Below are 14,601 nucleotides of genomic sequence, written 5' to 3'. Positions count from 1 at the left end.
GTAGTCGAGAACTGCTTCTTGCGACAGAGTCGGCTCGTGGGCCCTGGTGCGGACGACCATAGGTTCGGTTTCGGGTCGGTCGGGTTTCGGGGGCCCTAAGGCTTGTGAACAAATACATAATGGTGTCGTTTAAGTTAATTTGGCAGTGCTTGTTAGCTCCGCGATTGATTAAAATATACGGCGAACGAACCTCTCAGGTATGTGTGCTTCTTGCTAAATGTTTGGCTAGTGGCAATTCTGGCTTGGCTGAAAATTTGCAATGCTGCACAAAACCGTTGGAGGTTAGGACTGTCTCACCTGGTGCTGTTTTCTTTTTAAGGGTGCTTATCAATCAAACAATTTGGAAAGATGGGGCGATCAAGTAATTCACTCTGTAAGTATGATTTCTTTTTTATTTGTGTACCGCCTGTTTTCCTACTTCAACATAAATCTTATGGTACTGATATTGACACTGATGTTGTCAAGTCATTTGTATTTTAATCTTTATATTGAGTTATGCTATTTCTTACTCTTTCAAAGCTCTTTATCATAATAATTTTGTTGCAGTAATAGTCTCATTTGTTTACAGCTGTATGTGTTAATGAATGTGGGGCTATACACCTCACCCCTTCTGGCTTCAATCCTCTACCGCAGAGGATATTTGATCATAGATAGCCTCATAACTATGGCCAAGGTATTGACAGGACTTGGACTTACTCTGGCTGCTGCTTACTGTCTTCGGGGGCTTGGACGAGCAAATAATGTGGCCTACCTTGAGTTTCAAGCAGCACTAAATGCTGCTGCTCGTCATCTTAACAAAGATACGAAAGTAAGTTTTTTTTTCTTTCCACAACCTTTTTGTTTATTGAGTCCATCCATTCTATCATTGTCTTTTTGGGTTACAGAAAGCCTTATCTAAGTATGACTTTGAATTCTCTGGCATGCCAGTTGATTTCAAGTGGAATGATAGTGACAGGTATGAAACTATTTATTTTACTTGCTTTTAGTATATATGGCAGCACTTTCTACATTATAAATGATGATTTTGTTTCAGTGATGAGTCCAAACAACGTCTTTTTGTTAGAAAGCCCTCATCTCGACGAAGTCCAGTGGATCAATTTATTTCACTGCCCTGTCAAATTGCTGCTTATCTAGCAGCACACACATTTGGAATTCGAATGGTTTACCCAGGGTCCATTTCTCTTCTTGGTTACATTATGGGTAAATACTTCCCATTGTAGAAAATTCTCAATTTAAGTGTTGTGGGTTGTTGAAACTTTCACTCTTGTGCTTGTGTTAGGTCCTGTTCTACTTGAAGGCCGTGTCAAGCTGGTGGAAGAAAACAGTGGGGTTCGCAACAAACTGCTAGCTAGAGACGGCAATGAGATTGATTCATTTTTTGTTGACCGACGCAAAAGGTGTTCCACAAGTTTGCATCCTATTGAGATTCCTCTCTAATGTTATTAATTTCCTGAAACTAAATTCATCTTATCTGTTGTAGGACTCACAAAGGTGACATGCTGGTAATTTGTAGCGAGGGCAATGCAGGTTTCTATGAACTTGGTATTATGGTCACCCCACTTGAAGCTGGCTATTCTGTCCTTGGCTGGAATCATCCTGGATTTGGAGGTAGCACGGTAATATTTCATTTTATAATACTCTTTATGGACTCTAATTATTTTAAAAAAGTATTAGGTATGGCTGCAGTTGCCACAACTAACTGAAGACCCCCACTTTTTTATTTCAACCAGGGAATGCCCTATCCTGATCAAGAACTGAATGCTATGGACGTTGTCATGCAGTTTGCTATTTATGGATTAAATTTCCCTGTAGAAAATATTATTTTGTTCGGTTGGAGCATTGGTGGATATGCTACTTCATGGGCAGCAATGAATTATCCAGATGTCAATTTGGTTGTAAGTTTTAAATTTTGTTTGTCAGTAATGTTAATACTGGTTAACAGCCTTGATTCACTGTGGTTTTGTTTATCATTCCTATGAAGGTTTTGGATGCATCTTTTGATGATATTCTGCCACTTGCTATTCCACGTATGCCAAGTACCCTGGAGCCTCTAGTGCGGAGAACAATTCGAGACTACATTAATTTAAACATTGCTGAGCAGTTAATCAAGTATCCTGGACAAGTTATGCTTATTAGACGAACTGATGATGAAATTATTTGCACTGAGTAAGTTTCCAACCAAATTGAATTATTCATTTTGTGAAATCAGTTAAAAGTTTTAAGGCTTTTGTCTTTTTTTTGTGTGTTTAGGGAAATGAATTTATCAACAAACAGAGGAAATGATTTACTAGTGAAGTTATTAAAATATAGGTATCCTATGCTAATGACTGCAGATGTGATGAGGGTTGTAAACGAGTGGCTAGCTGTGGATGTCAATGGTCAAAGTAAGTCTAAAAGTTGGAGACAATATCGTATCTTAATTTTTACTTACACTGAAACATGGATAAATAATTCTTAAAAATCTAACAATGTAATACAGTTTTATGTTTTGATTCATCAAAAGTATTTATTATTGAGCATCTGCTGCATCTGATTTGCAGAAAACATGTGATGCAATCATGGCAGGAAATACAAGCATGGGCACAACTAAAGTGAAGAAAAGTGTATTGAAATGATAATTCAAATTAAGATGTTGTGGTCTACAGGTGTCAGTCAAATAATTAAATGCATAAATCTCATATACAAAATTCATAGAAATAGCTAACATTATACCTACAGTACAAGATACATAGGCATGATTCACAATACATGAGCTGTTCAATTTAAGTTCTGAAATATGGTGGGACGCATTTCTGACTTTCTGTATCGTAGATTTGACTTCGTTTGCAAACATGCTTTCTCAGTTGAAAGCATGATCCCTGTAAGTGGCAAATATATTATTGATAGAGAAGAAGATGAGTGTGTGCAGCAGTTCTGAAACTCTTTTTTGTGGGAACTTACCTGGTGACTGTTGAAGCAATTTTTGGAGAAGTGGCATTGGTAGAAAGTTGATGGTGACAAATGATCCATCCATTTTAGTCCAACCTGTTCAGACTTGTGACACTCAATTGGCTCTTCATTTTGAACATCTAATTCACAAGAATGATAATTAATGATATGGTTTTAAGTAAACAGTAAATTCATTTAATTGGTAGAGGAGCGTACTTATGGAACGAGCTTGCTGCACAGTTGCTTGAGGCACTGTTGCATATCTGGTAAAAAACCTTGGTAATAGGTTTGCTATGATGCTGATCAGTGGAACAAATCCTACATTCATATTGTTTGTTTGGTTGCTATCTCCCGTTGCTCGTGGGGATTTCTGATCAGCTTCAATTTCAGATTCACTTATACCTTAAAAAAGTGAATTTCGTAAGTTATTTGACAGCACACCAGGGTGTTGTAGGCATGCTTATCTGCATTTTAAACAGTCCAGATAGGCAAAACAACACATTGGTGCCTTGATCAGAGACTCTCAGTGTGTGCTTTCACTGTAATGGAAATTAGACTCAATCAAACCTTTAAATGTTGCTGCTCTACAGAAGTTCCAGCAAATCCCATAAAGAAGACACAAAGTCACGATTAATTTCATCCTGACTGTCTTGAGGAACAACTTGAACTGAAAAAGAGAAATGCTCTCCCCTGTATATGTAGTGGTTGGAGGAGGCCCAGGCCATTGACCCAGATTGCTCTCTTCCCTTTCTCCTGGCTCCCAATCAAATTCACTGCTGTACAATAACTGTCTCCCAGAGGAATTCCATTGTGGAAGCCTTGGTCAGAAACTTGCCGCATCATGACCTCTAATCACATAAGTTAGTCAAGGAGCCTTCTGTCAAGGCCTTCTGCTGACTACCAAGGTAGAATTTTGAAGTACTGAACTCATAATGGTTTAAATGTATTTTGTTTTGCAGATTCCTTGTGGCAACATCATAGAGTTAGAGAAGACAAAAAGCGCTTGATGCAACTTTTTGAAGAGAGCTCGGGTCCATTTCCTCTTCACATTGGAGAAGATTTGGATACAAGTACCAAGATACAGTTGGTGTTGTACCTTGTAAGCAGTAGATTTTATTATCATCAATTTTCTGTAGTAGTTGGCTTTGTTTTATTCAAGTCCATTTTTATTTACTTTTCAGTGCAAGAAATATATGTTGGACCTACGATCTTCACATTGCACTCCACTACCAGCCTCTATGTTCCATCCACCCACAGAGCTTGTAGATGAACCTCCGAATTTTAAGTGAAAGTTGACTTAAGCGTTTTAATTTGTAGTATGTGTTATTTTTCTTTTCTTGATTATATTATTTTTCATTTTAATACGCTTGGGTGAGTTAAATAAGCTGTTATATTGGATAGTTGTTGACTGAGTCAGTGAGTCTGGTTCAAGTGCATTTCCTTCTTTCTTATCACATTGAGGAGTCTCCTCAGTAATTATCTCATGACAATAGAGTTCATTGGTTACAACGACAAATAGTGGTTGTGCAAAGCCTAGTCGTCTAAGTTACATTACGTGTGATCCATAAACATTAAATCATTCCACAATTCCGAAAGATTGTTCATTTTCTCCGTGACACCTTAGAGACTTTCCGTGCAGTACAGGGTACAGACAGCCACAATCTTCAGGTATTTATAAAGCTTTTATTTCTTTTATGTTCATCTCACATGCTTTTACAAAATCACAAACATCTAGTGTATTAAAAGTTTACTTTTAAAAGGTGTGTATGCACACATATGACATAAAGTTAGAGAACGGAATGATTATATTCTCTTCAAAAAGTTATTCTTTAAATAAAATCCTTCCAGAGTAAAAGTCCATAATGAGTCCTTAAGTAATTAAATTGTGACCAATCACAACAGGATATTCATCCCAAAAGTGGTCAGTGAAAAAATTCACTTACAATTAACTTACAAATATAAAGGCACTAAAGCTAATATACATTCTCCATGAATAAAAGCTGTCTATTTTAACACCAAGAACTATCTTTAGATCTAATTGAGACATCAAGTGCAAATTAACAGTCTGCAATATATATTTATACTTCTCACAAACCTTAAGCGGGAATGACAAATGCAGTGGTCCAGAACTGAATGTTGGGCCACAGATTGCAATTTCCTCATACAGCATTAACCTTTCTGGATCGCTTGAGGCAGAATGGAGTGTTGGGATCTGTTAGAGGTTTGTTGCTGGGCTGAGGTTCAAAGGGTTTTACTTTTGGCGCAGGATTGGGTTTGTGAACAACCTGCTTTCTTAAAAGAGCAATTTCTTCCATTTCTCTTTTTTCTTTCTCAGCCTTTAACTGGAAAATTAAAGAAACACAAATATAAGAGAGGGAAAAACTAAAAAGTTAAAAGGGAGCGTCAGAAAGTAGCTCAAGATACTGAGCAGTCAAATCAATCTACTGAGGCATTTCTCAAGCACCTACCTGTTGCCTTGCAGCCTCCATTTCTTGCTCCCTCTGCATCAGTTGACGATCATATACCTCCCTATCTTTGGCGCGGATCTCTGAAGCTAAAGTGACATCTGGCAATGGGAGTTGTCTTTTCGGTTTAACGGGCTCAAATGGCTTCCTATGAAGAACAGTAGGAGCACGAGCCTTGAAATTCGAGATCAAAGCAGGCTGGAACAGATCATAATCAATTATAATGAGCATGCAAGATTTAGTGCCTCTTCTAAGAATCATTTCACCGCAAGCAAAATCCATAAAATAATCTAGTGTTACTTGTCTAGTTTTAGTTTAATTGTTACCTTAGAATCAGGAATGGTTGCAGCAGACTTCTGCAAGCTGTCACGTTTAAGTACAACTGGAGTTCTTGACCGTGGAGCAGGTGATGCAGTGCGTTGAATCCGTGGTGGTGTTTTGAAAGATGGAAGAGGGTTTGCATGAAAGGAAGGCTTGGCTGATAGCTGTTTCTGTAGCTGCTCAAAAAGATAAGATGGAAAAAATTATAAATGTTGAATCAATTAGACATCCAAATACAACATTTAATACAAGTACCTCTTTAAGCTTTTCTTCTTTCCTTTGAATTCTCTCTTTGTCCCTTTCCTCAAAACTAAATGGCTTCACCTCTGTTGTCGTCTTAACTGTTTGAGCAGTGTATGGAACACCCAAGTGACCCAGAGGTTTCTCTCTCAAAATCTGGACCCCACCAGTCTCCTAAATGGAAGTAAACAAATGTAGTGAACAGAAACAATACTCACTCTTTTCAGGGTGAAATAAGCCTTCAATAAAACCCACCTCTAGAACTTTCATTGTTATCTTGTTCATATGTTTTAAAGGTGTTACACGAGATGTAGCTTCCTTGGCACGCTTCAAAGCATTTGCACAAAATGATGGAGACTTGGGTTCAGTCAGTGGGAATTGCTTTTTCTCAGCAAGTCCTACAGGGCCTTCAAATATCTTCTTCGGCATGGGGCGTGCCATGAATCGAGCTGGTTCTGGTGCAGGACTGGGCTCCTAAAACAACATTAAACAATACATGATTTAATGTAAGCAACTGATTTGGCCTAGTCTTTCTAGTATCCTTGACTATACAAACCCTTTTCTTCACTTCAGTTATATTGAAAGGCTCAGGAAGAGTTGCTGGCTTCTTTTCAAACCTTGGCACTGACTGAACGCTCTTCAGTATTTTGTCAGGCAATGGAACTGGCTTTATTTTGTTCCTGGAAAGCAAAGAAAGAGCGTGGGGAAAATGCTAAGAGATGCATGATTACATTCACATGACTTCATTTCACATACTTGCGCAATTCTTCAAGTTCAATGGCTTCTTGCTCCTCCCTCGACAATGCTGTGACAGGTCTGTTGCGATGTTTGACTCTCAATGCAGGGGATTGCGGAATAGTGGCTCTCAAAGCCAAAATAGGCCCTTTCACTTTATTTGCTAATGAAATATAGGAGACTCAAGTAAAACTCACAAAGACCCTCAAAAGAAAAGAGCAAGAGGAAAAGACAGGTCTATACAAACCAGGCGAATCACGGCGCTTGACTCTGAACCGAAGAGGGGTCTTATTTTGGAAACGACTTGTTGCCTCTGCAAGACTTATGAAGGGTTCTGCTGCTTTAATTGGTTTATGAACCAGACGATCTATCGACTTTGATCTGGACTTGAAATCCTTGCAAGGCAATACCAATCTGTCACTTGACTGAGGCCTTGGCCTAGGTCGGGCTGCACCTTCCTTCTCGGTCAAAGTTTTCACAATAGATCTTGATCTTAATTGAATTGGCGGATCACGTGCTGCTTTGTCTGCTCTTGTTTCCATGTTGTGCTCTTTGTCTGGAAGGCAGGGCACTTCAATACCATCAACCAGAGAGACTAACTGCCCGGTTACATTTCGCTTTCCTTTCCGGGTTGAATCATTAAGTGTTTTAATAGCTTGCTGAAGAAGACCATTGACATTTAAAGCAGGAGGTGAAACTTCCATACTTGTTGCTGCAACAGTGTTGGTCTTGGGAGTAAGTTTGGCTCGTTTCGAAGGTGATGACTGCTGGTCATCAGTATTCTGCTTTCGCTTAGCACTACCAGGTGTAACTGCCACTTTGTGTGCTGGAGTCAGTTTTAACGCAGTTAAAGCAGCAACAACTTTCCCTGGGGTGGTAGTAGAAACCTTGCCTCGGCCAAGACGTTTCACACTTGCTGGGGTCTTTAACTTGCTTGGTGTTTTCACTGTGGAGGTCCTCTGTCTTAAAGAAGATCTCCTTTTTGCTGGTGTAGTGGTCCTGCTACTTGGCTTCGCTGAAGTAGTGCCTTGCTGACTGGTTCGCCTCTTCGAATCATTCATGTCAGAAGAAGCAGATCCAACTGAAATACAGAAACATAAAGGATTTACCTTCAGTGAAAGAGAAAAAGAAGCCTAATCGTTCTTAAAAGCACACTCAACTAACCTGATGCCTTTTTCGCTGATGCACGCAGTCCACCGGGAAGAACGACCCCTGGAGTGCCCTTCAGACGAGAAAAGGACTCTTCATGCTCAACATCTGAAAAATTGCAGCAAAATACCTTCGTTTACAAATAGTCGCGGTCCAAGACGAAACCAAGTAACCAAATAGAATCATACCGAAGTATCTGGAGACTTCTGATTCATCTTCATCCATAGCTTCGGCAAAGTTGACATATGTGGGGGCTTCAAAATCATAATCCATGGCTGCCCCGATAGAATGTAAAAACGCTTTCGTCAGGAGAGCTGTAAACAGCCGCCTGCTTTCGTCCACAACACTGACCCGGACTTTCCGTTCCTTCCCACCAAATGTGTAGCAGCAAGCAACGGTTTCTGCAGACTGCAAGAATTTGAAATGAAAACACAACAACACGAAGTACCAACCCTCGAAAAGAGTGTTACTAAAAACGTTAGGGAAGTTTCCGAGAGGTATATCCTACCATAGCAAAACTAAGACTATGCCGTTCTTTTTAACAACTATTTCATTTGTTTAAGGTTCAATTTTATAGTTAAAAGATACACCATCAATCGTAGGTAAAACGAAATGTTACACTACTTGCGTTAGGGTCACATCTCGACAAGCGACGATCATCAGGGGATCAAAACAAGAGGGAACGTTCAAATAGTGCTCTCGCAATTAAGCATCAGGTTGATTGTTTCGCGACTTAAAGTGGCGTTTTGTTCGTGACGAACATTTGCAAGCATGCGTACAAGCTGCCCGCAGGCGCTGTGACTGGTCCCAGCAGTAGAATTTTCATGAATGGGATTATGATAGCGTTTGCGCGTTGTGCACAGTGCACGATGCTCCCAGTGTTTCTCGTTTCATGTCAAAAGAAAGTTCTTCCTAGAGGTTCAGTTTCTATCCTATGATTGTTTAAAAGGGTCAAATAAATGGAGTCATTGCAAACAAAACAAATCAGTCAAAATTTTAACAAATTTTTAATAAACAAAGGACCATTTATTATAGATAATAGGCCAGGTGAGCCAGAGCCAGGAGGTCTGCCTTGTTTTTCACACATGTATTTAAACAGCAGCAAGGAGTATTGTCCTTCAGAGCATGTACAAAAGGTTAATAAAAAGAGCTTTCATGACATGTGAAAAGCTCTTAATATAGTCAGAGAAAAATTAAAAAATAAATTGCCATAGTCAATATAAAATACATTTTTGATTTAATTTATGAGCCTGCGACTAGAGGCAGCATCTAGGAAACAATGCATCTGTGCATGTGGATGCAGGCAGTAATCATGATGAAGAAGAAAGTGGGATATAAAAGGTTATTAATCACATAAAATTATAATAGACTTCATATCATACATGATTGTTGACTTACAAAAGCAGAACAGTGAATATTTGTACATTTTTTAAAAGGACAAAACTATTAAGGTAGGAAAAACAAATGTCAGTAATTCTCAGAGTAATTTCCTTCATATGACCCATTTGTGCCATCCTTTTCAGGTCTGTATTTTTCTTCATCTTCCTCTTTAATGGCAGTGCCATCATAGTTGTATCCTGCAGAGTAGTCGGGGTAGTCTGTAAAAGAACCACGAATTATTAACAAACTGTGCAATAACTAAACCACTTGCATGTTAAATGAGTCTCACCATCAGCTGGTTCTTCTTTGATGCGTACATCAGTCTCATCAAAATCTCTGCCTCGCCTTTCCTTATCCCTGAAAACGAAAAACATCTTGATTAAATCCAAAAATGGGAGAGGGTTTTGTTTACTTCTTGAAACCACAGAGAGCAGCTTTACCTCTCTCGTTCTCTGTCCCGTTTCTCTCGGCGGCGTTCCCTGTCTCTGTCTTTATCCTTGTCCTTATCCTTCTTCTCCTCCTTGTCCTTGTCCCTCGACCTGCTGCGTTTCCTCTTGCGTTCACGGTCCCTTTCCTTGTCCCGATCCCGTTCACGTTCCCTCTCACGCGGTGGCCTGTCTTCAATTTCTTCAATATCGGGGTCTCGGAGACGGTCCCTGCTCCTTCTCCTTTTACGATCCCTCGAGCGACTGCAACAGGATAACCATCAGTAAGTAAAACAAGGAATCCAGGTATTTGACAAACGAAGAAAGCAAAGACGCGTCTCTCTGAAAGCTGAGTTGGAACTGATGTTCAGCACACACACTTAACTCATAAAAAGAACATGCAATGCTAGAAAATTAATCAAACCAAAGTCAATCAAATTGGGGCTCACGGGGCACCTTTCACTCTTACCTGCGAGAGCGACGCCTCTTTTCCCTGTCTCTACTTCTAGACCGCCTACGCTCCCTGTCCCTGTCCGCGCCTCGGTCCCGGTCCCTGTCCATCCCGCGGTCCCTGTCGCCGATGCCCCTGTCCACTCCTCGGTCCCTGTCGCCGCCCCTGTCGCCGCCCCTGTCGCCTCCGCGGCCGCCAGCCATCTCTCGCTCCCTCTCCAGGCGGTAGCGCTCGCGCTCTCGCTCATTGTCCTCTCGTCCCGAATGCTTCAGGTTCACATCGGGACCGCCACGTCGAGTTCCACCGAGTCCACCGCCTGGAAACGCAGTCAAAATTTAAACTTGATTCACAACTCAGATCCAGCATCTCCTGCTTTCTTTCTTCAGGCTTACCTAACCGTCTTGGCAGCCACCCCTTCACGGTGCGGGCACGTTCTACATCCACCAACACACGCCGGCCATCGATTTTCTTGCCATCAGCGTGCTTGTAGGCAGCTGGAAAGATAGATAAAAAATTAGATATTATTAGGCCTTTATACAAAGGGTGTGCATCATATCATAAATGGGTCCTAATTCGTTCTATTAGCAAATTCCACAAAATTGGATAAGTGCCCCCTTACTCTGGACTAAACCCCAAACTGGGATATTCCACAGAACAAGATTTTAAAAAACAAACAAAAAACGACAGATGAGAGCTACAAACAGCATAAAATTAATTAAAGCAGCTGAGGTGACTTTGCAAAAGGAGCTGGAAAAACAAAACAAGGGGGACAAATGGTTCGCATAACAATTGTTGTTCCTTGGCAGCATCATTCAGGATCCCTGTTGAGACAATTGCCACAATTCACAGAAAATGGCTCACAGCATAAAACATAACATGAAAATAAAAGCTAGCAACACTCGAAAGTTCAAGCAGACTCCCAGCATTTTTTTAAGTTCTACTTGTGATTAAAAAGGAAATGGAAAGGAGAAATGATGTCTTGCAAGATCAGTGAAATGTTTCTGAGCTTCCTCGGCAGGAGTAATGCTGCTCACAAAGACAGAATGAACAAATTTTCCCACAGAAATGTTCTGTTTTCATACCAAGTTAAGATGTGTAGTGTTAACGTAAGGTGGATAGGATAACAAATGCTCTTTCATAATATAAGGTGTCATCATGGCTCAATATTTTTCAGGGTCATAACCTGGTGTAACTGTTCCCAGAATAACATCCCACCTGAGGTTGCATCACTCCAGCTGAAGAAGTCCCAGGAACAAGTCACACCCAAAAGTTATATAATCTGCATTGATGCCTCGTGCAACTTCTCATATGCAGACCATTACAACAACAGATTGTTTTCAGCCATACCTACCAACTTATCAATGTCAGTACTTACATCATGAAGATACTCAAAATGATTAAATTTACAGGGTAGGTAAAAGCCAGTTTATCCGCCAGCGTTTGAAAGATCCTTTTGAGTCTTTTTACCTGGTGCGCATATTTACTTACGTTTACCAAGCGCATTCCTTTTTTGAAAACTAATATTGTATGAAAAATACTTATTTCCCCAGATAAATGAAATATTGGAAAGTTAAGGAAAATCCCACAACAAATGGCAAGTTCTTGAAGATTTAAGGAAATGAGAATCAAAATAAGCCCCGAATATTTGAGTTGTGTGACATGACTGAGGGTTAAGCCATAATACTGCTTTGTATGTTGGGTCTTACCACACATACAAACCTAGTAAGCCAGCAATGTTTCGTATTGCACACAAGTGAGGAAGGGCTTTAAGGTGTCGGCTGCCCGCCATGCTGTCCAAAAACAAGATACACACCCGATTAATTAATAATCCGCTCCATAGTGCTTCTTGAACAATATACCAAAAAAAAAACTTGACTACATGAAACATTTAAGGAAGTTGCTCTGGTCTGCATTGCACAAAGTCTGTTAATTTATATTTTTTTGAGTATTGTGTGAAAGAGCTTGCCACAGGGTCATGTCACTGAAAGTAAAATTAAATCCTATCAGGCTTAAGCCAAGCCAAGAAACAGCTTGTTACCATCAGAGTTGCAAACTCATGATCCAACATGACGTTGCTACACAGGAGAAAACGAAAGAAGCACCAACTTAAAGTCCCCCACTCACAGATACACATCATAGATATGATGTCAGGAATCTCCAAAAAAATTTATAAAATGAAGAGAGAAGTAAAAAGCTGGATGTCTAATTCCTGTACTGTGGTTCGCTTGATGGGCAAAATATCTCACCGCATACATCTCAATCGTTGCAAGTGAATGAAGAAGACCTACTTGCAAAAGTATGATGGAAACATGACTAATACTTGGCACTTTAGTGTAGACCTACACTTTTTGCCCTTGTAATAACAACCCATCAAAGTACACATGAAGAAATGGAATGTCATATTAAAACCAACTTCCATAAATGAATGCAAACATATACGCCCACCCATTTTATCCCTGCACGAGCATTGCAGGTGTCAATGAGTAAAAAGAAGAAAATGAGTGTGATATTGTGGCTCATGTCAAAATGGCTTGTTTCAAACAATTATTGGGGGATTGCACATAAAGTGACAAACAGAAGAGAAGGTGTAACGCTGAAAATTCAATGATGTTTCGTGCGAAATGGACTAACACAAAGAAGGCAATAGCAGATCCAGGTGAAAATAGATTACTTTGTTTTGCAGAACAAACAACAAACACACCATGGTGAAACCCACTTAAAAATGGGCATGTGCTTGAAAACATCCTCAATCAAGAGATTGAGGAAATTCTGACAATCAATGTGTGAAGAGTAAATTACAATATGTAAAAAGGACTCAGACTATGAAACAGTTTTCGGCATCTAATCAAACCAGGATCTGCTAACAACACAAAATATATTTTGTGGAAGCGCCAGTGTGTGTAATAGCTGTTGAAGGTTTCAAGGTATTTTATCATACAGAAAGGCAAAATAATTTGTGAGAGGTGCATGCACTATTACATGTCTACGCCAGAGGCAGATATCTAAATTTACATGTAATATAAAAAACAGAACAAAGGAATCAAGGCCAAACTTTGGGGTGAACATAAGGTTCATTTAGGAGAAATTGAATTTGTCACTTTCAATACACAAAAAATAATCAAATTATGTAAAACAAGAAAAGGGATATAGTGGCAGCTTTAGAACATGTAGGTCATAGCAATAATGGTCAAATAGTAAGCATCTTAATCATGGGCCTCTCACAAAATCATTTTTAAAGGCGATTTAGTTTATCAGAACTCACAGTGCATGTCCCGTTCATGTTCATATTCAATAAAGGCATATCCTCTTGGTTTGCCATTTTGAGTGTTATGACACAAAACAATCTGAAAGCAGAAATGTGACATAATGTTAGCCAGCAACTAGAAGAAATTTGAGAAGAAACTTCCAAAACATGGATACATACCTTTTTAATAGGACCATACATTTCAAACTCTCTGCGAAGCTTAGACTCTGATGTATCATAGTTCTGGAACAAAAAAAAAAAGGACGGTAAGAATGTGACGGCCAGGATCAATCTAGAATGTAATGTCTAGTTTCTAACTTACAATTCGTGCCACAAATAAAGTCCTGAAAGGATCAGTCGTAGCAGTGGATATGTTATGAGGATCCCCTGAAACAGAACAGAATAAATCTTAAGTTTAAGCCACATCTATGGCACAATGGAGCACACTAGTAAAAGAGATACATACAAACAGCTATCTCTTGTTCAAGTTTGTACGCAACTTGCTCAGCTCTTTCTCTCCTTCTCCTTTCATGACGCTCATCTCGAGTCTCAACCCTGGTTGGGGGTGGAGTATCAGCTGGATCCTGAACAGATAAAACAAAAATGTTGAGTGAAACTCTAAATGAACACACAACCTCGAAACTAAATGGAAAGTGGATGGTCCCTGCACATAAATATATTCCAGAATACATGAGAATGCACAAAAATAGATTTCTTCAGTTGAAATCTTAAGTTCGCCACTCAAACATCATCGACCGGCTACATGGACTGCTCGCGCAGCAGGGACGCCAAAGGCACAGGTTGGGCCCTACAAGCCGCAAGCTGCAGGAATAAGAATTTCAAAATAGGCATAAAGTAGGGAACGGCAAACTAAACTTACCTCAAAATTGTCTAGGAACCCTCCAACACCCTGATATCCTCGGTTTTTCTTTTCGTGAGGAAGTTTGTCCGGCGGAGGAAGGAAAGGGACAGGGTCACGCGGAGCGAACAAAGCTAGCAAGTTTTGAGGCAAAAACTGCGTCATTTTCAAGAAGTAACTTGGCTGCCAAGTTAGATATATTAATATCAAAACTGAAATCACTTCAATGAGAAGAAAACGTCAAAGAGAAACGGAAAACATCGTCCTCAAGGCGATCAATCAACTGTTTACTAGTCTGATGACGCCATTTTAAGGCAGGAAGAAGCTGACATCATTCTTCTTTGTTTTGTTCTGCAAGCACTGCAGCCAACAAACAATGGACCCATGACGATAATGGACCCATG

The 14,601-nt window shown here is 39.8% G+C and overlaps 4 protein-coding genes across 4 annotated transcripts; 1 reads left to right on the top strand and 3 right to left on the bottom strand.

The window, feature by feature from the left end:
* The first annotated feature begins 55 nt into the window (after window positions 1-55).
* On the top strand, window positions 56-4,523 carry LOC117653975 (phosphatidylserine lipase ABHD16A). The gene is made up of 12 exons (XM_034400060.1): window positions 56-197; window positions 320-373; window positions 569-808; window positions 885-955; window positions 1,034-1,200; window positions 1,280-1,397; window positions 1,481-1,616; window positions 1,731-1,895; window positions 1,982-2,166; window positions 2,251-2,384; window positions 3,888-4,027; window positions 4,110-4,523. Exons 1-12 carry the CDS (start codon window positions 120-122, stop codon window positions 4,215-4,217), a joined length of 1,596 nt encoding a protein of 531 aa, XP_034255951.1. The 5' UTR covers window positions 56-119; the 3' UTR covers window positions 4,218-4,523.
* On the bottom strand, window positions 2,557-3,890 carry LOC117653985. Its single transcript, XM_034400082.1, has 4 exons — window positions 3,496-3,890; window positions 3,145-3,330; window positions 2,941-3,068; window positions 2,557-2,858 (listed from the first exon to the last, which is right to left on the bottom strand). The coding sequence occupies exons 1-4, from the start codon at window positions 3,566-3,568 to the stop codon at window positions 2,763-2,765; spliced, it is 483 nt and encodes a 160-aa protein (XP_034255973.1). The 5' UTR covers window positions 3,569-3,890; the 3' UTR covers window positions 2,557-2,762.
* Window positions 4,524-4,591: 68 nt separating the features above from the next.
* On the bottom strand, window positions 4,592-8,513 carry LOC117653970 (targeting protein for Xklp2 homolog). The gene is made up of 11 exons (XM_034400049.1): window positions 8,463-8,513; window positions 8,027-8,246; window positions 7,854-7,946; window positions 6,937-7,770; window positions 6,711-6,852; window positions 6,511-6,634; window positions 6,210-6,428; window positions 5,970-6,128; window positions 5,720-5,890; window positions 5,397-5,591; window positions 4,592-5,270 (listed from the first exon to the last, which is right to left on the bottom strand). Exons 1-11 carry the CDS (start codon window positions 8,496-8,498, stop codon window positions 5,088-5,090), a joined length of 2,376 nt encoding a protein of 791 aa, XP_034255940.1. The 5' UTR covers window positions 8,499-8,513; the 3' UTR covers window positions 4,592-5,087.
* Window positions 8,514-9,058: 545 nt separating this feature from the next.
* LOC117653978 (U1 small nuclear ribonucleoprotein 70 kDa) lies at window positions 9,059-14,540 on the bottom strand. Its single transcript, XM_034400066.1, has 10 exons — window positions 14,219-14,540; window positions 13,805-13,922; window positions 13,661-13,725; window positions 13,519-13,581; window positions 13,357-13,438; window positions 10,487-10,588; window positions 10,113-10,410; window positions 9,659-9,907; window positions 9,508-9,575; window positions 9,059-9,436 (listed from the first exon to the last, which is right to left on the bottom strand). Exons 1-10 carry the CDS (start codon window positions 14,360-14,362, stop codon window positions 9,306-9,308), a joined length of 1,320 nt encoding a protein of 439 aa, XP_034255957.1. The 5' UTR covers window positions 14,363-14,540; the 3' UTR covers window positions 9,059-9,305.
* Between the last annotated feature and the right edge of the window lie 61 nt (window positions 14,541-14,601).

The sequence above is a fragment of the Thrips palmi genome, unplaced genomic scaffold (genome assembly GCF_012932325.1).
Source record: "Thrips palmi isolate BJ-2018 unplaced genomic scaffold, TpBJ-2018v1 HiC_scaffold_8, whole genome shotgun sequence".
In the NCBI taxonomy this organism is placed as follows: Eukaryota; Metazoa; Arthropoda; class Insecta; order Thysanoptera; family Thripidae; genus Thrips; species Thrips palmi.
Note: the sequence above shows the minus strand (reverse complement) of the source record. Positions and strands in the feature narration are given on the sequence as shown.